The sequence below is a fragment of the Scaptodrosophila lebanonensis genome, unplaced genomic scaffold (genome assembly GCF_003285725.1).
Source record: "Scaptodrosophila lebanonensis strain 11010-0011.00,11010-0021.00 unplaced genomic scaffold, SlebRS2 tig00000001-arrow-pilon, whole genome shotgun sequence".
Lineage (NCBI taxonomy): Eukaryota > Metazoa > Arthropoda > Insecta > Diptera > Drosophilidae > Scaptodrosophila > Scaptodrosophila lebanonensis.
In genome coordinates, this window is record NW_022060529.1 from 17857541 (window position 1) to 17883699 (window position 26159).

The following is a 26159-nucleotide window of genomic DNA, read 5'->3' on the forward strand; positions in this document are numbered from 1 at the left end:
GGGTTGAAATTAGATTTGCCGTAGAGGCTCCCGCCGAAAAATGGTCACACTACGCGCCCGGTATAAGACACAACGAAACTACAGCCTATTCTTCATTGTGTTTTCAATCGTCTGCTTGTGTAATTATGAGTGTACTGTGCGGTAGTGGGAGCTAATAAATATTCTTACTGCAAAATGTTGAGATATAATAGACGTCATCATAAGCTTTGATAACTATTTACTCGGATGTGGTATACTAGAAGCCACTCGATTGATGTTGACCCATGGTCGTTGGTGCTTCATCTTTAAAATAAAATATTGCCAATGTGTTGTTTCATCCAATGCTCTGTGCCTGTATCTGAAAGATTAAATGCAAATACATTCAGACTACGTACACATGTATATGAGCGTACTGAAAGCATTTCGAAGTGGAATGTCTAACACAGACGAAAGCACACAACCCTCATTGAATTTATAGGCTGGAGCGCGGGCGCCACGGACGGCAGTTCCATAACCTAAAAAGGTAAAGGCACGTGCATCGTGACTGCCGCGTTATATTGGGTGAAATCACGGAAGGCGCGTATAAGACGAGCGAACATACCAACACTTATACGTCACAAGGATACACATTAATCAGCTGTTGCGTGTGGGACCATGGCTACTGCAACTAACGCAGCGACAGCGCTCATCGCACCTGCACCTACTCTGGCCAACAGACAGCAGTCGGCTCTGAGTGTGTCAGCGGTGCAAACGAACATAAGTGAGAGCAATGGACAGGAAGTAAAACAAGTGGACAACAATAGCAAGTCAGCTTCACCAAAGCCGAGCAACATGCCAAAAATAACAACAACAATGCTTAACAAAATGGAGACGGGCTCAAAAAGCGAAAAGCGCGTCTATAAAATTGTCCTAACTGGCGGTAAGTTTGACATCGAAAAATTAAGAATTGTAGATTTCAAGTTCATGATTTTCTGTATCTGTTACAAGTGTCCTGTTAGATTATGCGAACTACCCCCACACAAACGCCCACACGTACTATACATACACACACATACTGTGCACTGTTCCACTGTTGCAATTTGTTTACTATTTTTTCTCAAAGGATGTCAAGGTCAATGTTGAAGGGAAACTCTTCGAATCCCTGAAAAACGCGCGCGCATAGCGTGCCGCTTCCCGTTACGCATATCCGTTAGAAGCGCCGACAATTTAAATAAAATCTATGATATATGCCACGTTAGTTCTGGTTCATTTTTTAATCAAGAGAACATTAGCCGCCCCATCCTAATCATGTTATTAAGTATTCATTTTGGGCTTTCTTCTTTACCGGTGCTTTACATTTCCATAAATTTACACAATATTATATGAAAACAATGCTTCGAAAGTGCCGTTTTTTTCTGATACGCAAAAACTTGTCTATTTCACCATACCCCAATCATATAAGCAGAGCAGCGAGTGGTCTAATCATTTAATTTCGCGCAAGTTATTGCTGCGATTAATTATTTGTCCTTGCCCATTATCACGCACGAGTTGTTTATTTTACGCTCTATATGTATTGCATAGGTATATGTAAATATCTGATTACCCCATAATAAAAGAAAAGTTAATAAAACACAACGCGGAACGTTCAAACACGAGGTGCATTTCCATCTAATCGGCCTGTATCTGATTGATTGAAAACGATTGAAAAATTCCGTCTACATTATTTGTTTAGCTCTCGAGATTTGTGCCACGTTTTCTTATCGGCAGACCCCGACTATGACTAGGATGCGCCAGACTGATGTGCATTCCCATTTCAATTCAAATCAATTAAATTGAATTGTATTTAGAGCATAATTTTCATTTCCTGATCGCTGCACAAAATGTATTCGACATTTCTGCCACTTTTATTTACAATTTAAACATTACTGGCATGCTATAGTTGACTTAGCAATATAACTACCGGCTTGTACGTTTGTGAGATAGTCAGCCGCAGGCGAAGGCTCCGTAATTGCAGTCAAGGCTGATTCTGTAGCGCTTCAATGCACCTACCGACCATATCCAAATAAATTTTAAAGCATATGAACATTTCATTGATTATCATTCGATCTGATCACACACTTAAACATATTTTTAATGTTAACTTGAGAAATTCATTTGGAAATTAATTTAAAAACAGACAAATAAAATATTTCAACAATGCAGGTTGCTTATAAAATAGTGAAAAATATGTATTGAATATAGTATAATATAATAATGTTTTATTCAATTTTTCTGAGACTACTACAGTCACAATCAAGGATTAAGCCCAGTTTATTTTATTTTTATATACAGCGTGATTTTTGTTTTCTTTAATGTTTATACACCTTTATAAAGAACAGTTTACTGCCATGAACATGAACTTTTTTAAGAACGAATGAACATTAATTTGTTTGTTGGTTTATCTTTGCGATATTTATTTTCGAATTAAATTAAAACAAGATCTCGCTTTACATTTTCCAGGGCCTTGTGGAGGCAAAACAACTGGACAATCCCGTCTGTGCACGTTCTTTGAAAACCTTGGCTGGAAGGTGAGTCTCACTTTACAACGCTAAATGGGGACTATTTGAAATATTTGATCATGTAGAAGCTCAGTTTGAAATTCGAATTAATACTGGATTGGGTTTGGTTTGGACTGGTTTAAGCTAACCAATTAACAAATTGAACTTTAACAATATGACGTTTAGGTTATCATTTACTCTGTGTGAGATGGACATTATAATATAATATACATACTTAGTTACGTTGCACGTGTAAGTAGTGCAGGCTGCAACTAAATCTGACAACTAATATTGATAATATAAGTGTAATATTAAATGGCCAACTTAGCCCCGTAGGCAGTTAAATACCTAGCTCTATATTAAATACAAAAAAAGAAAAACAACACAAAAAGAGAAAAACACTTTAAAAATAAAGTTATATCATTCGAAACGAGACGACAAAAACCAACAAAGCAATGAGCATGTTAAATATTTTCAGGTATTCCGCGTGCCTGAATCGGCCACTGTACTACTCAGGTAAATGCCATAACACATCAAAAAACACAAACGGTCTAGAAACGAGCAAAAGTGAAATAACAGGAGTCGACATTGCAATGAGTCTCGCCACTAACAGCCATAGCTCAAGCCAGAACTGTGTGGCAATTGATTCTGGCCAGAGACTTGTTGCCGGGTCTACCTGCTTGAAGTAACTTTTGCTCGCTAGTTTGCTGCAAACAATGTTTTGTGCCAATTGTTTGTGCGGCATTCATAATGATTTGACTTTGTTTTGCTATACCTACCTTTTTCCTTATATCGTAATACTCATTAAATGTAGCATTTGGTTTTTTTTTAGTTTTTTTTTCTAAACTGAAACATCTGCTTTAATGCTCAATATCTTTACTTCTTTCTATTTTACTTAAAATTCTAGTGGTGGCGTTAAATTCTCCGACCTCACCGATATAGAAGGTAAGTTTCGCACACATTGCAACTTGATTAGAATAGAAACAAAATAAAGCTAGAAAACGATTGCAAGCATTTCGTATGAAATTGAAACTCATTTGTTTAGGTCTTATAGTTTGACGTCTGTCCTTCCTATAGTGTAGGAAGTAGTAGGGCCACCCCACATATTGTCAAGTTCACCTAAAAGTTGGCGCACCGTTTTCTCGAACAAAGAAGAATCAAAATATTTACTTTTTAAAACACATCCCCACCCATTTTATCTATACGATACACAAGTCCTATTATGTGTGCGTTTGTCTGTATGCTGCCTTTATAGCACCACCTACAATATAACATTTTCTGCACAATATCTATATAGTAGGTATGGTCGCTCATCTAGTACACAACAGATACAGATAGCTCATGCTCATGAAGAAGACGTCGGTTTGCTATTTATAAAACCAACAGCGAGTATCTGCTGGCACGGCAGTAGATACTGTAGATAGTATGTATTTTTGTTTTTGTTAAATGAAACAAAATATATACATATGTATATACTATTATATATAAGAAGGCCCCCGCGAAAGTCACGTATTCAATGAAAATTCATTTACGTAATTTGCTCTGACATTTTGTTGTGGCTGACGGCGCACACACCCCCTAACCCTGCTCAGGCACAACACGACACACAAATACACACACCCTCATAGAATCTGTCAAGGCAATTGCAAGACATTCCTTAATAATCCTTTACTTTAGACAAGCACGCGCATTGAATGCCCAATCGCGTGTTTGGGTGCAATTTCCTTAAGTTACTTACTGCGCACTAACCCCTCCTGTTCAGTTATTTAAAACTCGTATATCAATTTAAGTTTAATGAGCCTACTCGATTTTATTGAAGGGGCCTGCGAAATGTCATACATTTTTGATAAGATATACAAACAAATATGTGGCATACGTGCGTCGATAACTTAAATTCGAAGAACCGGTTCAATTAGATTCTTTGGGACTTGTAGAAATTTTTTAAGGAAAAGGAAATTCCTACAGCAGTTTTGGGTTTTCAAACATTATTTGAAGCATCAACTAAATGTGCATATAATTCTGGAGTAATACATCAGTTGATTTAAGTTTCTAGTGGCTTCTCCTGGCATCAAAGCCAAACAAGCAAACCGGTTAAGTAATTCTTAATTTCAATTGTGTTCTATTTCCTTTAATTATTTGTTTCCCATAATTAAATGTTTACTCACTTCATGATCAGCAACAATTAGATGATTAATTAGAATTTGAATGGATATTATAAATATAGATTTAAATTATTTAAATGATGAGAAATATACTGTACATATATTTTGGGAGCTAAAATATACAATAAACTACTTCATATATCCGAACATTAGAAAATGTATCTATTGACTAGTTCGAGAGAACGGCACAACTTCAGAGTGAACACATACATACATACGAGTATTTATGTACTCGTATATGCCTAGTGATAGCGTACGGGCCTTCGAAAAGAGTCGCATGATTAATTAAGGCATATGATCACCATATCATAAGGGTTCGCAATCAGGCAGCAATAATCGATAATATGGAAGAAGCCACTCACATTAGCTATAATCTAACCACGCTACACATACACACACACAGACCCTCCCACGCCAACTACGTACGTGTACAAAGATCTTCCCTTTGCCGCTCCGGAGCACAGTCTCATCGATCTGACTGCATCCTGTCCACGTTGTTTGGCGAACGCTGCCTCGAAGCCGAACGGCAGCGAAGGTGAGTGAGTTGAGTCTGCGCGCCCGAACCAAACCAAGTCGATCGAACCAGATCTGTACAATAATTGTGTTCTTTTTTGTCACTAGTATTGCTTATGGCGTTAATTTTAATCCGCTTCCAAGCTCTCTGTAATTTTTGTACATAATTATACTCTTCTATGTATATGTATGTGAGTGTCACCTTTCCTTTGTGGCTGCTACAAGACGCCTCGAAAACGGCGCTCCACGTGTAGCCCGAAGTGATTCGATCACATCGCCGACTATACTTGTATTCTACTTAATTTCTGTTTTCTGTCTCTCCTGTTATTGTTGGTTTGGCATTATAATCTGTTGGTTTCTTTTTTCTCCACAGGCTTCGACTTGCCTCTAGATAAAATTCGCTTATGCAAACAAATTGTTGAACTTTATTTGTATTTGTGTTTTTCAAGCGTTCTGCTGTTTGTTTATTTTTATGTTTTCTTTGATTTGTGATTGCGGCCAATATAAAAACTGAGCCATTCTAGTACGTTTTTCTACTAACAGTCCCATTTATTCATCAAAATAGCTATTAATTCCATGCTGAATCATTTTCAGTAACATGGCTTCCTAAATCGTGTTCTTTGTGCAAATTAAATAGAGCATTTATTTTTGGCTGCCGTGACACACATAGACATACATACATACATAAATACATACACACATTCATGCTCAAAATAATAGGTACACGAAAGTACAAAGCTCTAGCTTATTAGTATGATTTCCCAAAATAAGACTCAAAATGTAGGTATGTGATTATTCTGACATCTGTCCATATGAACAAATATTTTAGTTTAAAACAATTGAGTTCAATGCACATACTCGTCTATGTCCAATTTCTGAAAAAGTCGGAAGACTGTACCTTACCTAAAACATTCATTCTGAAATAAGTAAAAACTCTGAATCATGTTCTCACTATATGTGGGATCTGATCATCCAGTTATCGATTGTCAATTAAATTCAATGAAATCAAATCAATTCTATAAGTAAGTGTATTGTATCTTCCAAAATACTCGTATATGGGGAAGGGTTTATTCATTCAGCACTATTTTGTTGGCTCCAGATCCAGAACCGTTTTGATTTCTAGATACTTATATTTGCTTAAACAGCTGGATTTTTTTTATCATCCTATTCCTACGGGTTTGTTATATTTTTAGAATCCTTAATTTATAGGGAATCCTTCCAAAATATGAGAAAGAAAATTCGAACAATAATGACGAGAAATGAAAGCTGTTGTCGAAGCACTGAAATATGATTTTAAAATTGAGTTTTCCTAATTTGAATGGATGATATTATTAAGAGGATCATCTTAAAGCAAAGATGGCTAAACAAATTTACAAAGTTGTATCTGTTTGCTAATATTCATACATTTGGATTCAAAATATATGAAATACATACATATGTACTTGTATATAAATATATGTATGTATACACATGTGAAAAACATATGCTGATGAAGAGCACGTTTTAATTCTCGCATGTCTGGGGCGCAAAGTCAAAAAATAAATACATGCATATACATACATATATGAACATTAATTTTTATTACTAAAAAGAAATGAGAACGAACGTTTGTGTAGAAATTGCGAATTCCTAAGGAATGTTCAAATACAGACAAGAACTCAATCGATGGATGAAAAAATTGGAAACTAATAATGCAGACTACCTTGACTGATTGCCAAATACATTTGATTCGCATTATGCTATGTACATGCGTATAAGTTACATATGTACATACATTTGAACGTATCTATATGAATATTGTTCACATGGCACATGTTTGGCTTCCCAGGCCAGAAGCTTCAAAACGAACAACAAATTTTACTTTTGCGCCATAAATTTGTTTATTTATTTTTAGTAGACTACCGACTAGTCAAGTATACATACTGGTGTGTACTAGTATATACATTCATATACATACAAGTATGTACATTCTAACATACATATGTATGCATATACTGTATGTCACGTGCTTTGCTGACGTGCGTCCATCCATTTGGTCTGACTGCTTGTTTTTGACCAAATTATACTTGGATACTTGCTCTTCGCAGTTCGGCGTTAATAGCTTTGCAACATGGGAAGATCTACATGCAGATATCTACATATATAAACATGTATGTATGTATGTATGTAGACGGTGCTTTGTATCTTCTACGCCGATGCTGTTGTTTGTCCCCTTTCCGAAGTCAAAGAATTGATTATATTGATTTACTCAAATTGATAGGCTAAATGATTTTGTTTGTCCACCCGGTTTTTTTTCTTTCAATTTCTTCATTAGCCGACAAATTTGCATTTCATAGTATGGGTATGGGAGAGAAGAAAAACAAAATTCAGTGGCAGACTGATAACTAAAGTGCCTTAACATTAGCATTTATAATACATAATATCTAAACTCGAACTATGCAAATGGGTTTCATCGAATAATGTATGGGTTTTATGGCTCAAAAACTCGTTCATTTTACATAATGTGGCTTGAGACAGCGCGCATGCAGACGAGCCGATAAATCCTTCTTAGAAAAATGCGTGTCGATAAGAGGAGAGGGCCTTTACAGGGAACAGATATGGGCGGGAACGTGCAAAGCTTAGAAAAACAAAATTGTTTTTGCATCACTTTCTATTATATCATGACTGCTAATTAAATTAGAGAATTGAAAACAGACAACGGAGAAAAACAAACAAAGCGCAAACGAAATAAACCCAAAGCAACAACAATAGGCAATAGGAACAGAAATGATTTGTTTTGAGCTCGGCATCAGCTTTTTACAACAACAAGTACAACCTATTCATGCATAATTACACACACATAATATACATATACTTGTATGTACATAGATGTACATACTTGTATACACTTCCCTCAACAACAACAACAGTAACAACAAGTCGCCTAATAATGTGAAATGTCGATGAGTCAAGTTCAATAATGAAAACAAGAGAGAACGCTACAGTCGAGCAAGCCCGACAGTGTAATACCCTGTACCCAGGTAAACTTCCGTCACTGAGTTAAATGCGCCCATAGCACCAGCAAAAAGAGGAAGAAGAAGAACGAACTTGTTGCTGCAGTTTGGGGGGGTTGTACTGGCGAGAATTGAACGAATTGAATAAAATTTCGAACAACAGTAGACAACTATAAATAAATTATGTGTGCAAAGTTTGGTTAAGGTAGCATTTGAAATGTGGACGTTATTGACGAAATTCTGTAGCGGGGGAAGGGGGGGGGGGGGGGAAATTATAAAAAATAAAATAAACTCGTCCTTACTTGGACCTAGGAGAATCTGGATGCCAACTTTGGTTATTCTAGCTTTTATAGTTTCTGAGATCCTTGCGTTCATCCAGACGGACAGACGGACGGACATATCTAGATCGATTTCTTTCGTCATGCTGATTCAGAATATATATACTTTATGGGGTCGGAGATGCTTCCTTCTGCATGTTACATACTTTGCACAAACCTAATATACCCTTTTTACCCTACGGGTACAGGGTATAATAAATTATGTGTGCGAGAATTTGTTTTGCTAATAACTTTTCTTCGAATTGAACGAATTGAATAAAATTTCGAACAACAGTAGACAACTATAAATAAATTATGTTTGCAAAGTTTGGTTAAGGTAGCATTTGAAATGTGGACGTTATTGACGAAATTCTGTAGCGGGGGAAGGGGGGGAAAATTATAAAAAATAAAATAAACTCGTCCTTACTTGGACCTAGGAGAATCTGGATGCCAACTTTGGTTATTCTAGCTTTTATAGTTTCTGAGATCCTTGCGTTCATCCAGACGGACAGACGGACGGACATATCTAGATCGATTTCTTTCGTCATGCTGATTCAGAATATATATACTTTATGGGGTCGGAGATGCTTCCTTCTGCATGTTACATACTTTGCACAAACCTAATATACCCTTTTTTTCCTACGGGTACAGGGTATAAAAAACCGAACGGGACTTTTGCGCAATTGCACGCGAGCGCAACAAGTGTGGAGAGGGGCGTGTTTTATGCCACCCCCCGAACCGCAACCACCCCCCGACCAGCAGAAATGTCACCAGCGATAATGAATCGCGCCAAATTGGCATGCATAGCTATTGGTTTTGTTGTTTTTGCTTTGCTGTTTTTTAACAAATGCAATAACTAAACTAAATGCTGTGACATGCATAAGTGTTTCTTTTTATACCCTATACCCAAAGGGTATATGCATTCTTAATCAGCATGGGTGGGAAAAATCGATCTAGACATTTCCGTCCTTCTGTCTGTCCAGATAAACGACTGGATTTCCAAAACCGATGATCCTATACTAATCCCTCTTGGTTTGTAGACTCTCCTAATTCCCAGACGAGTTTATTTTATGTTTTTGATTTCCTCCCTGCCCCCGCTACAAAGTTTCGTACTGTCCACAATTCCGAAGCTACATTAATGAATCTGTGCATATGTAATTAATATATAATTCTATACTTTCTATATATTGTTATTAATTTTACTCCAGTATTAAGCCACAAACTTCTTCATTATTTTCGCCTGCTATAGTTTCTGTCGGAAGTTTTTTTTTTTTTTTTGTACAGGGTATTTTACTGGCGAGCTTGCTCCACTGTAGCATTCCTTCTTGTTATATATTTGTTTTTGTTTCAATTCAGAAATATTTTAAATACAGCCCTGCTAAGTATATATATCTTTAGAAAATACGCTTCTACACACAAGTATAAACACCCTTGATCAACATAATAGATACAGCATTGCCATATTCAACTTAAGGACAGTTTTATAATAATATTCAGCTATTTTTAGTGTTCTTATTATTTCAACAAAAAACATCTCTAAAAACAATAAATTCTTACAAATACACTTTGTTGGTTAGGTAATTTTCTAAATTATGTATTCCCCATTATACTCATAGTTCTTTTTTCTTCGTCTTAACAGTATTATAGAAAAAGAAACCCTGTCCAACTTCCATACCATTTTTTTTGCAATAATATTTTCCCATGACAAATTATCAAACATAATATTAATACTGAAGTCGAAGGTAATTGAAATGTATGATCTATGTATGTGAAGGTAGTAATATCCGTTTTTAATTAGAACTTATACCATTTTTAGTTTGAACAACCATTTTGATTTCGCAAAGTTTCTTCTTGATTGATGATTGGGTTCATCAGAATCAGTAGTTTTCCAGCTTTTAATAAACTCAATGAGCAAAATAACAAATAACCTTATCATAATTCAAAATATTAATAAAAATTCTAAAGAAGAATGTCGGATTTAGGCGTAAACTCAAATTTTATTAAATAAACTAAAAAACATCTATTCCGCCTGGTTCCGTTTTCAATTTAAATCAGATATTTTAAAACTGATTCGGGTTTTTTATTCTGAGATTTTCTTAAAATTGTAGAAGCGATATTTCCCTCGCATATAGGAAATGGAATTGAATTTGAAAATTGTTTGGGATTTTGCCAAATGCATTTCGACAAATTCAATCAGAAACAGGCTTGTACATCTATTATCTATTGTACATATTATGTTGACCAAGGGTGCGTATGGGGCATGTGACATGTCTTAGCAACAGTCCCATCGGGCAGACCCACTAACGACTATTTGAACAGCTGCCAATATAAACGATTCGTTACAACAGCAAAACAAATACATGCCTTAAAGAAATTTCTACAGAATCGAGAAAGGTCTGATTCAACATAATACTCACACTCAATTACTACACAATTTACAACACTATAAAAAACCTAGGTCAACGTCGTGATGCATATACATACTATACATATCATTTCCATAGGCCTGCGGAGTCCCGCTTGCTGTCCATTCGCTCATTCGCTTGAATCGATGTTCGAGACGGTCATATCATTTAATTGGCCTCCTCGATGTTCACGAAGGAATGGAACGAATTCTTCTTCAATGAATTTGCTTGCAATTGAGATTTAAATGTATATACATATATACCTATATATATATATGTATGTACATATATGTATGTTCATACCCAGATGTATGTATGTACATATTTATGTATATTGTATCAGTTGTATCATAAGTTGAACTTAACTGAACACAGTCTTCATTTCCTTCACTTGCAGCCTACAAGTTCCAGGAGAATTTGATACGCACCATGGTCCAAATTGAGAATACATACTTTGAGCTGGGAAACTCGAGTACTCGCAATTGCCTAATTATCTGCGATCGAGGCGTCATGGACGCCAGTGCTTGTAAGTGGAGTACAGTGATTGGAAAGATTGTTTAGTTACTTAGCTGTCATATCCATACTTAATGCCTTTGCAGATATATCGAAAGACAAATGGGAGAAAATGATGGGCGCCAACAAATGGAATCCGGTGGAGATGCGGGATAATCGTTACAATCAAATTTTGCACTTGGTGTCCGCCGCAAATGGAGCCGAGGAGTTCTACTCCACAGAGGTGAGTTAGCTGGGTGTGTGAAGATATATTTGGGTTCTGAACAGACTGAAGAATGCACTTTTTGATGGGGCAATTAAATGACTGAATTTACATTTTTGCTGCTACAACCACAAAAGAAAAGAAAACGCCATTACTACCAGGTATCCAATCACAGAAAGCGTCATTTGTGTAATACCCAATACTTACCGCTAGATGTGTTGGCCAGCATTTGGTGTAGGTGGCTTTGGGTTGCTGATCGTGTCTTTACAACCCCTATTAAAACTAATAAACATTCTGTGTGTCTCTTTCAGGATCATGCCTGCCGTTCTGAAGGCGTCGATTTGGCCCGCGAATTGGACTACAAATCGGCCGCAGCCTGGGTGGGACATCCCTACTTCGATGTTATTGATAATTCAACTGATTTTGAAACCAAAATGAATCGCATGATCGAGTCCGTCTGCCAAAAACTGGGCATCGACACTGGAGATCGTTTGCAGGCAACTTCCAGAAAACTAAAATTCTTGGGTAAGCATTTTATTTTATTTATCTTCTGAACAAGTGGTGTATATCTTTAACATCTAACGTTATTTGAATAGTCGCTACATTGCCGGTTGACTCCGAATTCCCACCGTTCCAAGATTTTGATGTCGTGCACCACTATCTGCAATCCGGTGGACCTAAAGTGCAAGCACGTTTGCGCAAGCGCGGTCAAAAGAATCACTGGAGCTACATACACACGCAGCGTAGACCCAACGTCCATGGACAGGCCCGCATTGAGGTGAAGACACAGCTTAACCATCGCGACTACATGAATCGGCTGGCACAGCGCGATGAAGCTCATTTCCCCATTTACAAGAAACGTCGTTGTTTCCTCATCAACAATCAATATTTTCAATTGGATATCTATAAGGAACCTTGTCATCCACGGTATTACATTGGTATTGAATCCTGTGTTACGCAATTTACTAATGCCCCCGTTTCCATACAGCTGCAAAGGTCTCGTACTGCTTGAGACCTATTCATCACTGTCAGGCGAGGCGTTAAAGAACTGCATGCCCAAATTCTTGAACATAGTCAAAGAGGTAACTGGCGATCCAAAGTTCTCCATGTTTAATCTATCGTTGAGGGAGGATTGGACCACATCAAAGAAGTTTTGCAGCTCGTCGACGCATGGTAAGCAACAACAGCAACAGCAACAACAACAACAAAAGCAGTACAAATCTTATGATGAGACAAGCGACTAAGCTGCAACCAACTAACCGTCAACCAAAACAAGCAACCAACATCATTATCATGCTCATGGTGTTATCGTTATTATAGCCAAAGAATAATTAGTAAAAATTCAGTCAAATTGTAAACCAAGAGTCATGTCCATGCTATTCGCTTTTGCTGTAAATATGTATATTTCCAAAGTGCTTTTCCATTACATCCCCAATTCCCCATATCCTACGCTTTTGCATGCAGCTCCTTCTGTCCTTTATAAGTATATATATATATATATATTCTTTTTTATGACTGTTTGATTTTTGGGCTGACTATTTTTCTTTTAATTTGTAGCAAATGGAAAAGCAACAAACGGAGTTTCAAAAGCGCCATTGGAACTCAATGGCCATTGAACGTATCCTACTACCATTACCTATTCGTCTAATGGCCACTAAATTCTATCCCTGAATCTCTACTTTATGTTTACGTTTTGAATGTTTTTAGTTACAAGGGAAACACAATTTATCAACTAAAATGTAGACTTAGTGTACATCGGGTAAATTTATTTTCTATTCGTACTCATTGACCTTTAAATTCGCTCATAAAAATAAGTGTAGTTGGAGAAAGTCAAACTAAGTTTAACTAATGAATAGAAACCAATGATTGTTATGATAAAGTAAAGTAAAATAAGTGTCACTAAAGTAGCTGTTGGTTTTAAATATGTATCTAAGTAGCACTATAAAAAAAAAATCAAGTGAATAAGATAAATCTTTTATCATTATTTGGTTTATACTTACACCATTTTAACATATTTTTATAATAACAGGTGGGCGAGTTTAGTGGCCATTTTATAAGCCAAAATCAACACCCACTTGAGTAACACAAATAAGCTTACTTTTCTATCGTTACAACCAATAGTTTCTATAGTTTCTATATACAAATTTTAATTTTACTTTCTTCTCCTTTACTTATTTTATGAAGACAGGGAGGCGAATTTAGTGGCCATTGGGTATGAATGGACAATAAAATTAGTCGTTGTACACTAAGTTTACATCCTTGAATCTCTTCTTTACACGCTGTGGGAAAGTTTTTAGTTTTACGAAATTATATATCAAAATTATAGATACCTTATGCAAATCAAAACTTGTTACCTTTATGACCATTATATGTATCATACTATATAATTATAATTTGTCACTTCCCACTATGAATTATTTACGTACTTACTGGAATGCAAACTATAAATGTACTGAAACACCTTTAAGCGTACTTAATTTTTTATCAATAAGGTTTTGCCATGTTTATCATTTTTGTCCCAATCCTGTTGGCCTTGGAGGTGCGTAAACCACTAAATTTAAACTAAATTTTAGCTAATGTTAAAAAAACCTTATTCAAATAAAAAACCAACACCACCAAAAAGCGACATATGTTTTTTTCTTAAGATGTAATTGCTCTACAATTTATTGAAAGCTAAATAAATAAATAAAATATTGAAATTGCATTTAAAATGTACTAACTTTAACTTGAGTTTAAGGACTTAAGTTTAACAGTCGAGCAGTTTGTGGCGTCGTGCCAGCGACTAAGACCAACAAGTCTATGGCAGCAAAACCAAAACGGTGAGGATTTTGGCAGTCGGGCCCAGCAATAATGAATGGGTGTTGTCCTTGATAATACATACAATCACACCGCCAAATGGGCGGTCGGAGGAAGGGAAAGAATGTAGATTATTGGCAAATTTTGTTGTAACTCATAACCCCCCGTCTTTCAAGGTATGTATGTAATTCCAGTAAATTTATTTTAGTCACTTTTATATAATCGTGCTCTATTTAACATAATGGAATTGCACTTATGAACTTATATTGAGGGGGCCTTGGAAATATCATAAATGTTTGATAAGATTGAATTCGAAGAATCGGAATACAAATTATTTTGAACTAAGAATAACATATGAGTTAGTTACTGAGAAATTTAGAGAGAGAGCAAGGAAAAGGAGTGTCATGAAATGATGAAACGAGACGATCGAAGAATGAAATATTTCGCGTGCCATAATTACAGACTGACGACAACAAACAAATGAGTGGCTAAGGGTGCTGGATGAAACATCGATACATCGATGTTATGATCGTTTTTTTTAGACATCGATGTTTTATTCCAAATGTTCGATGTTCTTTACTACTTGCCCACCACTGAATTTTTATTATTGTATGTTATACTTTCTTTCATTTTTGTCATATTCTTTGAATTTATAAAAATATCGTTTTAGAAAAAATTTGTATCTAATACGAAACCTTAATTTTATAAATAAGATGACAAATCTAGATAAAGTGCCCTATGTATAAGCATAAATAAAATCTTTTTGAAAATTCTTGCATCGACGTTCTTCCCCCAAAAACAGACAGAGACAAAGGAACAACCGACTCAGGGGAGTCGGAATACAATATGGCAATGATGGGTCTACTTACCAACGTAGAACTTTTTTTTTTGTTTTTTTTTTTGTCCTTGCCAAAGGGCAGAGCTATAAGCGTTTTATATTTTTGTAGAAAAGGGTTACCTAATTCTTATAAATAGCTAAGTAGTAAATAACAGAAATTACCCCCCAATTTTTAATGATCAACATTTTGAATTTTAAGGCAGAAAAAGAGTTCTGCTGAGAGTAGGTGAGGAAGATCATTATAGGTTGCAATGCGTAATCATTGGTAAGCTAAGATTAAACATTATTAATGTAAAAAATACCAGAACAACTATATTTGTACCAATCGCTAATCATAACCATTCAGCACAAACTAATCATTAATCGGCTTTATCAGAGCATATATTGAATAAAAAGACAAAATGATATACGGATAAAAACTGATAGTTAAAGAGTCAGACGAATAAGTCGACTATACAAAGATTGCGAGCAATTCAGTAACTAACAACAAACAAAGTGCTAACTTTCTTATTTCAAAGAAAAATATAAGAATGTAAAGCTAAAGATTTACGCAATGAGTTAACGAGCTTATAGAGCTGCTTAAAATCCTGAGTGAGTGGTATGTTGATAAGATTGAGCATTGACAAGAGAAGGCTATGGTTGATTAGATTAAAAGCATTAATTTCTTTTCTTTCTCCTCTTATGAACCTAGGGAGTGTGAATTTAGTGACCATTGCACATAAATTGATTATAACTTTACTCGAAGAACACGAAGTCGAAATACCTGAATATCGCATTATAGTAGGTAGTAGCTTCCCACTCCTATTATATTCTGCACATGAAATGTACAAGAGAAAATGGTAAAAACAGGCAGACCTCACTAAGTATATGTATATATTTTTGATTACCTTGACAAGATGTAGCCCAGTCTGACTTTCCGTATAATCACCTATGTATATCGGAGACTGTAAGCCTTCTGTAAAACTTCTTGCAACATTGGCTTATCGCGATTAAACATTTGTAATACGGACATATAATTAACCGGAGTAATTTCCAAACTTGATCAAACAAATTCCAAGATTAAGGAAGTTGTGGGAATCACTTTTTTAAGCAGTACAGGGTTAGTCCTGATCAATTCTTGCATTCCATATTTGTTGTTTATTTTTTTTCTTTGTGCGAAAGGGTACAGGATATTAAAAGAGGAGCCCATTCGAATCTTGCATTCCTTTCTTGTTTATTAATAATGTTGTGCCATTCGCATCAACAACTAAGCTTAAACTAAATTTTATCAAATTTAAGAAACAAACAAAAAAACAATAAATATATTGTTACTTAAGATTTAATTGCTCTACAATTTTTTAAAAGCTAAATAAATAATTTTAATATTGAAATTGCATTTAAAAAGTACGTACAAACTTTACGCCTAAGAAGTAAAACACTAGATACATACATACGTTGAGTTTAATTTGAGTTTAAGGACTTAAGCTTCATACTCTAGCAGTTTGTTGCGTCTTGCCAGCGACTAAGACTAACAAGTCTATGGCAGCGAAACCATAAGGGGGATGAGGATTTTGCCAGTTAGGCTGCTCACCAACTGAGGCCTAGTACTAATTAATTGGTTTTGACCTTGTTAATACTCTTGATCAGGGAATCGACAGCCAGATTTATGCGCAGAAGCAAACCATAACCCACAATAATGGCAGGCAGGCTGACAAATGTGGCAAGACCCTCGTAGATGAAACGTGGTGCAAAGATTTTCCAAACCATTAGATGCCGACAATGTATGGTGCAGGCGAGCATCGCACAAAATATCTGCGGGGTAGGAAAATTAACAAATATAAATATATTACAAAATAGTTTTAGCGCAAACTTACTCTGAGCCCTTGCAGCATAAAAAGCTGGCTGGCCAATTTAAATGTGGCGCCCAGGAAAACGTCCTCATATTCGTACAGAGTCAGTTCCCCGCGCGTCATGTCAAAGCCTACAGCTGCCGTTGAGATATCAGCCAACGCTGTGGTGGCATCAACTTTGTTGCGTGCTGTGCTTGGTGTCGAATCGCGATTGCTGTTGCTCCTGATTAAATTGGGAAAGAGCGCGAACAACGAAAACGTCTCTGTGGACAGCAATGTGAACATACAGAAGAAAAATATTGGACCGCAAAATGTATTCAGTATGACTAGGATGCCTGATATAAAGTTCGACTGGCCAATGCCAGTGGTTCGGCCCACAAAAGCTGCTCGCCAATCAATCTGAGATAGCGTGGTCTGATGAGAAGTCGCAAAGAAGCAGAAATGGGCGAGCAGGAACCAACCTACAACGGCTGTAAAAGTGGGCTGCACACAAGTCTCTGCAAAAAATAAATAAAACGTAATTACATCAGCAAAAAAAGGAAAGTTAGATTCGAACTGCTGCAGAAAAAAATCAAATGATTCATCTACATTACTTACCGAAGTTTGTGGCAGTGCGATAGCGCAGAATGCCGTGCACGATTAAGAGAATGGCGCCAACAGACATGCATACGATTAGGCCGACTGTGGCACGCGGCTCAAGCAGGACAATCAGCGTCATGGCGAGGAAAATGCCAAAGGTAATGATGATTGATGAATATACAGTGGCCAGTCCGTAGACCACAGGAATGGCATAACGACGCTCGGCGTCATCACCTTCGTACATTCGCTTCATCTTCTTAAATATTTCGGGCACTATGCTGTCACGCCCGTTGACGGCAATGCTGTTCGGATTTTTCGGTGGTAATACAAAAGTCATCAAAGGCGCCACAGATACGACAATGATTTGCAACAGAAGGAGTCCATAAATGACCAACGCCATGGCATCAATGTGGGTGCGTTGTATATTTTTTATCGCACTGTTTGCAAGCAGTATGTGGCCTCCAGCACAAATGGAAGCAACTGTGGGTCCATAGCGTGCAAGGAGCACATTTGGAGAGTTGCCCGTCAAGTTGCCGCATGAGCGCAAGTAGAGACGCGTCATTGTAGTGTACAACACAATAATGACTACTGCCATTATGTATGTTTTGCCACTTGCCGGTTTCTTAATGGAAAATCCTGCGGAGCTGCTACTGGAAAAGTCAGCACAGTTGCCTTGCTCCTCGCGGCAGCGAAACAATGTGTAGGCAAAACGTATGAAGCAAATGGCCAAAACGCTGGCAAGGATTAATCTGAACGCTGTAGATCGTATAAAATGCGATATTTTAAACCTTGACCTAAAGTCCATGCGTACGCTCTGTTTAAGCACCTCATAGACCAGCAGTAAAATAACAGCGGCTAACAAATAAGATAATGTCTTGGACTCTTGAATGATGAAGCTGTTGGAGAAGAACACTCCCATAGTTGTGAAGAGCAGCAGACGCGTAGGCATGTGGCCAAAGCGTCTCACATTCGCCCAATTGTTGGCTATATTGCTCCAATGTTTCAATGTGAAAAAGACCAAAATGACGGCACTAAGCAGGCTGGTGAAGAATATAATGCCATGCTCCTCCGTCTTGAATGAGAAGTTCTTGTAGTAACGATAGCCAAAGACACCAGCCGCAAAATTCAGCAAATATGTATATGATATTTCCTTGGGCGTAAAGATCTCCACAAACTCACTAGGACGTGAGTTATTAATTAGCAAAAAAGCGAAGAAAATCGGCAAGAATGTGAAGAGCAGTCCCTGCGACATTTGAGTTGCATCGAACTTTACCCAGATCTCGCGACATATGTTTAGAATATTCCGCAAATGCGCATTTAGATCGCCCACAAACGACTTAAAAGCGGCTTCATTATAAATGCTCTTTACACGATGTGTCAAGAGTATAAATTCCGTTTCCATTTTATCCATCTCCTCCACATTAAATGTACGCTTGTTCTCCATGGCATAGTTGTAAAAATAATGGTAGATCTGTTGGGCATTTTGCCAGGAGTGAAGCAGCAGGGTTTGAAATTTACTCAAATGGGGTACTGGGACGTTGGGTACAATGTTGAAATTGATAAGACCCAAGTTTGAGTAGGGTATGGGCACCCCCAATATGGTTGAGAGTGTAGGCACCAGATCAATCTGAAATATGGCAGTTACATTTTATCAACCTGCACAGACGCACGTTCCGTTTTGACGCATAACGCGATAAACGTTGTCTTATCTCTCACCTGTTGCAGCATTTTGCTATCTGAGCCCACATCGCTACCGAAGAACGAATGCTGCTTGGAGTAAGCAAACAATAGAGCATTGGTTTCGTCATCGGTGTCCCCGCCATGATCACCGGTCGCTGTCATTCCATGGTCACCCATTACCAATAATGTTGTTTCATTATCCATCTGCGATACGACGAAGCTGTTAAGAAATAGCAGATAACAGATTTTGCGGCATTTCAAAAGGCATTGTTGACATACCTTATTATCTCATTCATTTCACTTAATTTACGCGACATTTCCGCATGCATGGGTCCATGTTTGTGGCCACAATGATCAACGCCCAAAAAATGGGCTATCAGCACCTGCCAATCATCGCTGGCCAGCTCTTTAGGTAAATGCTTCATTATTTGATTGTCAACGCTATCCAAATCAAAGATGTCAAAGCTAGGATAGGAATAGGCGCGCTTGAAGCGACGCGGGTATAAATCTGTCCAGGTGCTATCGCCCAGGAATACCACAGGCAAATCACTTTTAACTATCTGATCGATCACATTGTCTTCGTTAATTTCTGGCGAGGCGAAGTTTGACCCGATGTCAATAAATGTGGGCAGGCTGCCCGTAGTCAGTCCTTTTAGGCGCTGCAACGTTGTCGTCGGCGGATCAGCTTTGAAACGCATTAGACGCGCATTATCCGGCGTTCGTTGATGCAGCTCGTGCAGCACCCCAAGCTTGTTCTCAAAAGGCAATGGCTCGGAATGATTCTCCTTATAGATTCCGAACTCGTATTTTAAAGCATCAACAACTATTACAATTACTTTAGACTTTTGTGGAAGACATAGATTCGACGAAGCATTCACATCCTTGAATATCTCATGCACAACCTCTGTGGTGAGAAAGTATTCCTGTGGTAAATTAATTGAAGGATTAGCATAAGACTTCCATAGAAGTAGATACCCAACCATCATACTTACATCATTGGGATTATTTGAGAGTCGCCGGCAGGAGCTGACCTCCGTTTTAGAGACGCGTGAAAGCAGGAAGCCGCGAGAAAAAAGCAGCACGCCACTGCTAATCAAGTACGCCAGCCAAATGAGCACGAATATGTAGGTGATATTCATTGTTCCGACGCATTAATTAATTCAGTAATTTAAATCTATGTATTTGTACACGGCATTTATAACAATGCTGTTGACTTTAGAACAAAATTTTAAGCTTAACACGAAGTTTTTTAATTGCACTTTGTTTTGGAGTTACCAGTTTTTTATTAATTATGCTGCATCACGAAGCCGACCGACGTTTGTCTTATTTTAATTTAAAATACATAATCCTTAGACGATATGAATCAACTATGGTTGACAAAATATGTGGGGCCGAATTAAAGCGTTGCCACACTGGACTAAGACAGCTGTCGCTTAACCGGCCCTGGTCATTCTATAAAGTTGCCGTACTGTTTGAGTACATCGTAAATGACGAGACGCGTTATTTCAAAAATCGACCTACTCTAATAAAAAGACCACAAAAGCTTTAAATTGGGCGCACAAAAGTTCACATTTATTAAAAGAATAGTACACATATAGCAAATCTTATTCAAATTTAGTTGCAACGAACTATCTGCGTATTTTTGCAGAAATTTTTCTTTATACATTGTGATTGCAGCTCTTAATTTATAAATGGATTTTCTTATTGTGTTTGCATACAAGCTCTTCTCATATATTTAATAAATTTCATGAACGCCATTTAATCACACGGTTCAAAGCCTACAGAAGAGATGAAATTATAAAAATATATTTTTGTATTTCATTAGACATATACATAGATGTACATTATGGTTTTAAATCCGTTTTTATGTTCATGGATGAAGAAAATCTTAGGAATGAAGACAAGCACTTAATGCACATACAATATACCTTGAATGCGATTACACCATTAGAACGCTTTGCTGTTTTATCTGTTATTACGATTTAACATAAAACATAGAACTAAATTCTGTAAAAAAGAATGCTGAAATGCCACATTGTTTATACAATTTATGCACTTCAATTATCAATGGGTTCACATTAAATAGTGCTATTAGATAGTGCTATTCGTATATTTATAAATATTCATATTCATTTTTAATGCCAACAAAACGCACAAAGATTTGTTGTTAATTTTCAGATAATATAAAAACCACACATAATTTGTAATAAAATTCTGATCTTGGTGTTAGGCGCGCACCGACAAATATTAAATAATTACTTGTACGCATTTGTGTATTGTATGCATGTATTAGTGTCGTGTATTAGTGTAATATTATTTGATTATTTGACGCATATCGTGCATAAGTTTATTTAGTAACTGAGTCTGTGGGTGAATTCAGTCCGAAGTCTGTGTTGTTTTCATCCAGAGCGTCTGGGAAACTGGAAACCGAACCCGATCGAGATGTCACCTTTGTCTACAAGAGATAGAGAGATAGAGTTGTAACAAACAAATGATAGACAAATGCATCAAATTTAACTATAACAACATTTATAAACTCAAATACCAAAAGTTTAAATAAATATAATTAGTTCAATTTAATGTTGAACCATGCACATGTTTAGTATTTTATTTACAAGTGCATCTAAAAATGTGCGCATGAACTGCAAAGTGCCTTTCAAATATGAATTTTTGTTAGTGGTCAACGACTATTAATTAGTCACGAACTGGCCATAACATGTTAGGAATATGAATGTGAATAAATGTATAGGATATATAATAAAATAGTAGTTACCGCATGAGATTGGCACAAAAAATTGTTGTGTTCATAGCTTACTTTAACATTCTCATAGGCTGAGCCAACCTTTTCTTCAATCGAACGCATCGATTCAGAGTTTTTCATTTGTGAGAATTTGGACGTAATGCCGCTGGTAATACTGCCAAATACCGAAGCGGTCTTCTCACCTGTCGACTTCAGCACAGATTCAGTGCGTTGGAATCTACGGATAGAAATTATACAGATGTAATAATATTGAAATTTGATGTGAAAACTCAAACATAAGTAACAGCGTTATACGAGCAAGTGCGACAAAGAGTTAAGTTATTGTGTTAAAGGAAACGTGGACAGCGTTTAGTGAGTTGGTACGACAAATTGTGGCCACTGGTTGTTGGCTTTAACACAATTACTTACATGGGTGCTTCATGCACGGCTTTAGTTAAAGTGCCCACGCTTTGCTCCACCGATTGAAAACTATGGGTATATGTTTTGACCATAAGTAAAACGAAAATAAAATAAATTAACACAAGAGACAAAATATGAGTTGATTGCACCTATAAGGGTATATAGTATGCCTCAACTGTAGTTTACATGTGAATTTGCTTACACAGTGCTCTCTTTAACATTCTTGAAGCCCTGATTGACATCATCTGTTAACTCCTTCCAGACGGTTATGCCCAATTTGCGCTTTAGATCTGATGCATGACGTGTCTTTGAGGCCAGAACCGTTCGCAGCGTATTTATTTCCTCCTCCACGCGAGCTAGTTCCTAAAAATGGAAATAAATGTCTATTTAATTGTTGTTTATTTGTATGGGATTCAAATTATAAGCTTACCTGGCTCCATTCGGCGCGCCGCTGCTCCTTTTCCTCTACTGAAAGTGCTGCAAACTCGGCAGCAATCTCTGCTGATGCCACAGAGGCTGCTGGAGATGCCGGCTCCGATATGTTGGCGGTGTTATCTGTTGAGAGACATTTCAGGGGTACGGAATTAAATGACAGATTATATCATGTTGGCTCTAAGGTGTTTTATAATTTAATTAAAGCTTGAATTAGTTTCTTGAATTTGGTGTTGGGCGTGTGGTTTAAGTACCTCCTTTAAAAGCAATTTCCTCAAAGATTTTATCATAGGCTGAGTATTTCGAATTTAGATTTGTTTGAATAAAATTTTTCAATAAGATTGTGCTTGATTAGATGCTTGATAATATAATAATTATACTCACAAACTGTAGCCGAAAATAGTGAGAGCAAAGGAATTGAGAGGAATATAAAGACAATATTGATTATTTAGAATTGGTTCATAAATCTAATCATTACGATAACTACTTATATTATCAAATCATATCAGCTTGACAAACATACTTCGTAATAAACCCAATCCACTCATATCAGGCCTAAATTATGATCGCACTCTCATTCTTCCGCACTTATTACCTTTATCGACGTGGCCAGTTTTTAAGAACCGCTTATAGCTATCACTATTTGATATTTTGGCCAGATAGGGTTTCGAGAAATCTATAAACGTGACCTTAATATCGCGCATTGTGCGCTTTGCCAGGAACTTTAAACGAAAACGTTTTGAAATCGAAGGGGAAGGCGTCTGATTTGCCAGCTTGGCTGCAATAAAGTCTGTTTCGACGACTTGCAACTCAAGCGTGTTGGCATAATCTGAGTCCACATCATAGAATATATCGTCGAGAGTTAGATTGCGCAGGTATTGGTCTGTTTCATCGCACCAATCGAACTCGCTGGGACATAGATCCAACGCTAGTGGCTCGTCAAGCGATGGCGTTGTGGTGATGTCATCAATGCCCGGCAAATAGGGATCCTCAATGAACTCCAAGCTAACGGGTTCCGATTCAGTCATACTGCGATATGTGGCGCGTTTTTTCTTCTTTTTGTTGCTTACTTCATGACAAGCACTTTCTAATTTGGTCAACAGCGGCGGTGGTTACTGTGGCGCATGTGGTTAGGGTCTCACATTTCAAAGCGAGCGCGATCACAACACATACAGACACAAAAACATTTGCTCAATTCTTGAAACTACAACGAAGAGTTGCATTTGTCCATAAAAAAGAGTCGAGGTTTTTTTTCTTTAAATTGTTATAGAATTCATGTTGGAAAGCATTTTCATTTTCTTTTTCCCCATTTAGCGTATCTCGCATAGCCTCGATTCGGTTCCGCGCGCCTCTATAGCAAAACTACAACTAAGCTCAAGTTGAAATTGGTATGAAATTCAACAAGTTGGTTGGTTGTTGGCTTGACTTCGTTGCTGATGATTCGTGTCAGCATACATACAAATGTATACTCTACAATGTGGTGGTAGATTCGAGTTAACAACAGCAACCAGAGAAAAAGACAAGAAAAAGAGCACAAAACAAAGCAAGTAACCAGGCAAAGTTAACAAAGGGGAACAGCAACAACAATAATAAGTGGCTCACTAGCAGCTGGCTTGGTATGTCTTGAGCAACAACAAAAAAGTAGTCTTACAATTGCGTTTGAAAAAAGTTAAAAATGATGGGCCACCTAAAATCAACAAGTGCCGCCCCCTAAGCATGTATTCGCAAAAGATTAATTTATATACATGCACACATACATATGTACATATAAATATATGAATGTACATACAAATGAATATAGGAATTGTTTCATTTATGTTGCATGATGGCAAACTTAATTGGCAATCGCAGTTTCCACTGAATTACACTGAACGAGATTTCATTCGAAATAATGGTGTTTCCGTGACTAACAGCTCAATTAAACGTTTATTAACATACAAATTCTATCGTATCCAAATTCCATAAATAGATGTATGTATTTGCATACATACATACATACATACGTATTAAGAGCTGTATCTGCAAAACAAAACGCCAACAAAATCAACGCCTGCTGGAACTAAAGCAAACCAAGATAGCAACAATAACAACTACACACATGCATATGTGCATGCGTATATGTATGTACATATGTATATAAGTATGGCGTTTACAGCTAAAGAGCTCGATAGATGCAATCCGGAATCTGCCACGTTGCCCAGAATTTGTAATTTTAATAGTATTCTAAATATTTATATTAGGCACAATATCATGTGAAACTACATGTAAAAACATCCCACGAATATTATATATGGCGTATGTGCATATGTATATACAATTTTCTGTGTGCACGTTTTTCTTGAAAACCAAAGGTGCAGGAAAAGCATGACTCATCTTTATTCCTGCGACTATATGTAGCTGCATGTACACTTTACTTTTAGCTGGATAATGTGCCTGATATTTCTTTTCCGATAGTCCAACTTGTTAAATACGTACCCTAATTAGCACCCATTTCACTACACACAACGGGAAAAGGTTCGCCGCCCCAATAAGAAAATCTAGTTTGTTGCATTCAGAGCATTGCACTGTGGCATACGGCAAAATGTAATTATTCGTACAACTGCAAATAACTACAACAACTGCAAAACTTACGGTCTTCCATGGTAGCGCTCTGTTGTTTGCCTTTAAAATCCTTGTTCAGCTTAATGCAATTGAAACGTACTTGTCTCTTTTTATATTTGTTGTTAAGAAAAATTTGCCGCAGGGACCGATGTACAATAAGTGTATCGAAGAACTATCGAATATTCGCTGTCATGGGAATAAGCAGAGTTGCCAGATGTATGGCTGTTTGGCCCATCGAAAGTTTGGCGCACGTCCGGGGATTTTATAAACACAATGCGGTTTAATTTATTTTGTATTTCAAAAGAAATAATATATGTATATATAATGAATAGATTGTTTAAAAAAAGTCGTGAATGAAAAATACTCTTGCACTTCAGCTTCCAAATGCCATCGCATTGCTCTGTCTCATACATTTGATTTCGTCCAGTTTCGAATATAGGAAAATATATACATTTACAATATATTTTTTAGTTCGCTACTTCCTTAATAATACTTATGCAGTGATTTCATTTTTTTTTCTTTTGTAAATATTGTATGTATATTTTTAAAAAATGTACAATATCAGGTTTGTTTATTCTTGGTGTTTTCGAAAGGAATTCCTCCAAACAAGTATTATTGTAGGTATAAACAAAAGAGCAAAACCA

The 26159-nt window shown here is 36.8% G+C and overlaps 3 protein-coding genes across 15 annotated transcripts; 1 reads left to right on the plus strand and 2 right to left on the minus strand.

Moving 5' to 3' along the window:
- Nucleotides 1-119: 119 nt before the first annotated feature.
- On the plus strand, nt 120-14226 carry LOC115625147 (TRPL translocation defect protein 14). Of its 3 annotated transcripts, none has more exons than XM_030520073.1 (11): nt 120-898; nt 2458-2525; nt 2974-3011; nt 3403-3440; nt 5061-5192; nt 11283-11411; nt 11485-11621; nt 11912-12125; nt 12197-12527; nt 12589-12773; nt 13158-14226. In XM_030520073.1, exons 1-11 carry the CDS (start codon nt 634-636, stop codon nt 13214-13216), a joined length of 1596 nt encoding a protein of 531 aa, XP_030375933.1. In that variant the 5' UTR covers nt 120-633; the 3' UTR covers nt 13217-14226. The 3 variants fall into 3 exon arrangements, with proteins under 3 accessions (XP_030375933.1, XP_030375940.1, XP_030375948.1); XM_030520080.1 differs by lacking the exon at nt 5061-5192 and adding an exon at nt 11738-11761 and having other exon boundaries at nt 121-898; XM_030520088.1 differs by lacking the exon at nt 5061-5192 and having other exon boundaries at nt 123-898.
- Nucleotides 14227-16604: 2378 nt separating this feature from the next.
- LOC115623560 (GPI ethanolamine phosphate transferase 3) lies at nt 16605-20613 on the minus strand. Its single transcript, XM_030517960.1, has 6 exons — nt 20315-20613; nt 19602-20245; nt 19359-19542; nt 17661-19269; nt 17088-17560; nt 16605-17025 (listed from the first exon to the last, which is right to left on the minus strand). Exons 1-6 carry the CDS (start codon nt 20459-20461, stop codon nt 16825-16827), a joined length of 3258 nt encoding a protein of 1085 aa, XP_030373820.1. The 5' UTR covers nt 20462-20613; the 3' UTR covers nt 16605-16824.
- Nucleotides 20614-20866: 253 nt separating this feature from the next.
- LOC115623837 (tumor protein D52) lies at nt 20867-25680 on the minus strand. 11 transcript variants are annotated; one of them, XM_030518416.1, is made up of 7 exons: nt 25546-25661; nt 23299-23301; nt 22913-23037; nt 22685-22845; nt 22492-22551; nt 22096-22300; nt 21167-21777 (listed from the first exon to the last, which is right to left on the minus strand). In XM_030518416.1, the coding sequence occupies exons 1-7, from the start codon at nt 25553-25555 to the stop codon at nt 21670-21672; spliced, it is 672 nt and encodes a 223-aa protein (XP_030374276.1). In that variant the 5' UTR covers nt 25556-25661; the 3' UTR covers nt 21167-21669. The 11 variants fall into 11 exon arrangements, with proteins under 11 accessions (XP_030374309.1, XP_030374270.1, XP_030374316.1 ...); XM_030518449.1 differs by lacking the exons at nt 21167-21777; nt 23299-23301 and adding an exon at nt 20867-21100 and having other exon boundaries at nt 22138-22300; nt 25546-25680; XM_030518410.1 differs by lacking the exons at nt 21167-21777; nt 23299-23301; nt 25546-25661 and adding exons at nt 20867-21100; nt 23510-24105 and having other exon boundaries at nt 22138-22300.
- Between the last annotated feature and the right edge of the window lie 479 nt (nt 25681-26159).

Bases quoted from the DNA above. Each gene is read 5' to 3' on its own strand.
- LOC115625147 (XM_030520073.1), top strand. From the start codon at position 634: ATGGCTACTGCAACTAACGCAGCGACAGCGCTCATCGCACCTGCACCT. The intron at 899-2,457 runs GTAAGTTTGACA...TACATTTTCCAG, and splicing joins TAAAATTGTCCTAACTGGCG to GGCCTTGTGGAGGCAAAACA. The intron at 12,774-13,157 runs GTAAGCAACAAC...TTTAATTTGTAG, and splicing joins TTGCAGCTCGTCGACGCATG to CAAATGGAAAAGCAACAAAC.
- LOC115623560 (XM_030517960.1), bottom strand. From the start codon at position 20,461: ATGAATATCACCTACATATTCGTGCTCATTTGGCTGGCGTACTTGATT. The intron at 20,246-20,314 runs GTAAGTATGATG...AATTTACCACAG, and splicing joins TCTCAAATAATCCCAATGAT to GAATACTTTCTCACCACAGA. The intron at 19,270-19,358 runs GTGAGAGATAAG...GCCATATTTCAG, and splicing joins ATAGCAAAATGCTGCAACAG to ATTGATCTGGTGCCTACACT.
- LOC115623837 (XM_030518383.1), bottom strand. From the start codon at position 23,942: ATGACTGAATCGGAACCCGTTAGCTTGGAGTTCATTGAGGATCCCTAT. The intron at 22,846-22,912 runs GTAAGCTTATAA...TTCCATTTTTAG, and splicing joins GGCGCGCCGAATGGAGCCAG to GAACTAGCTCGCGTGGAGGA. The intron at 21,778-22,095 runs GTAACTACTATT...TATCTCTTGTAG, and splicing joins TTTTGTGCCAATCTCATGCG to ACAAAGGTGACATCTCGATC.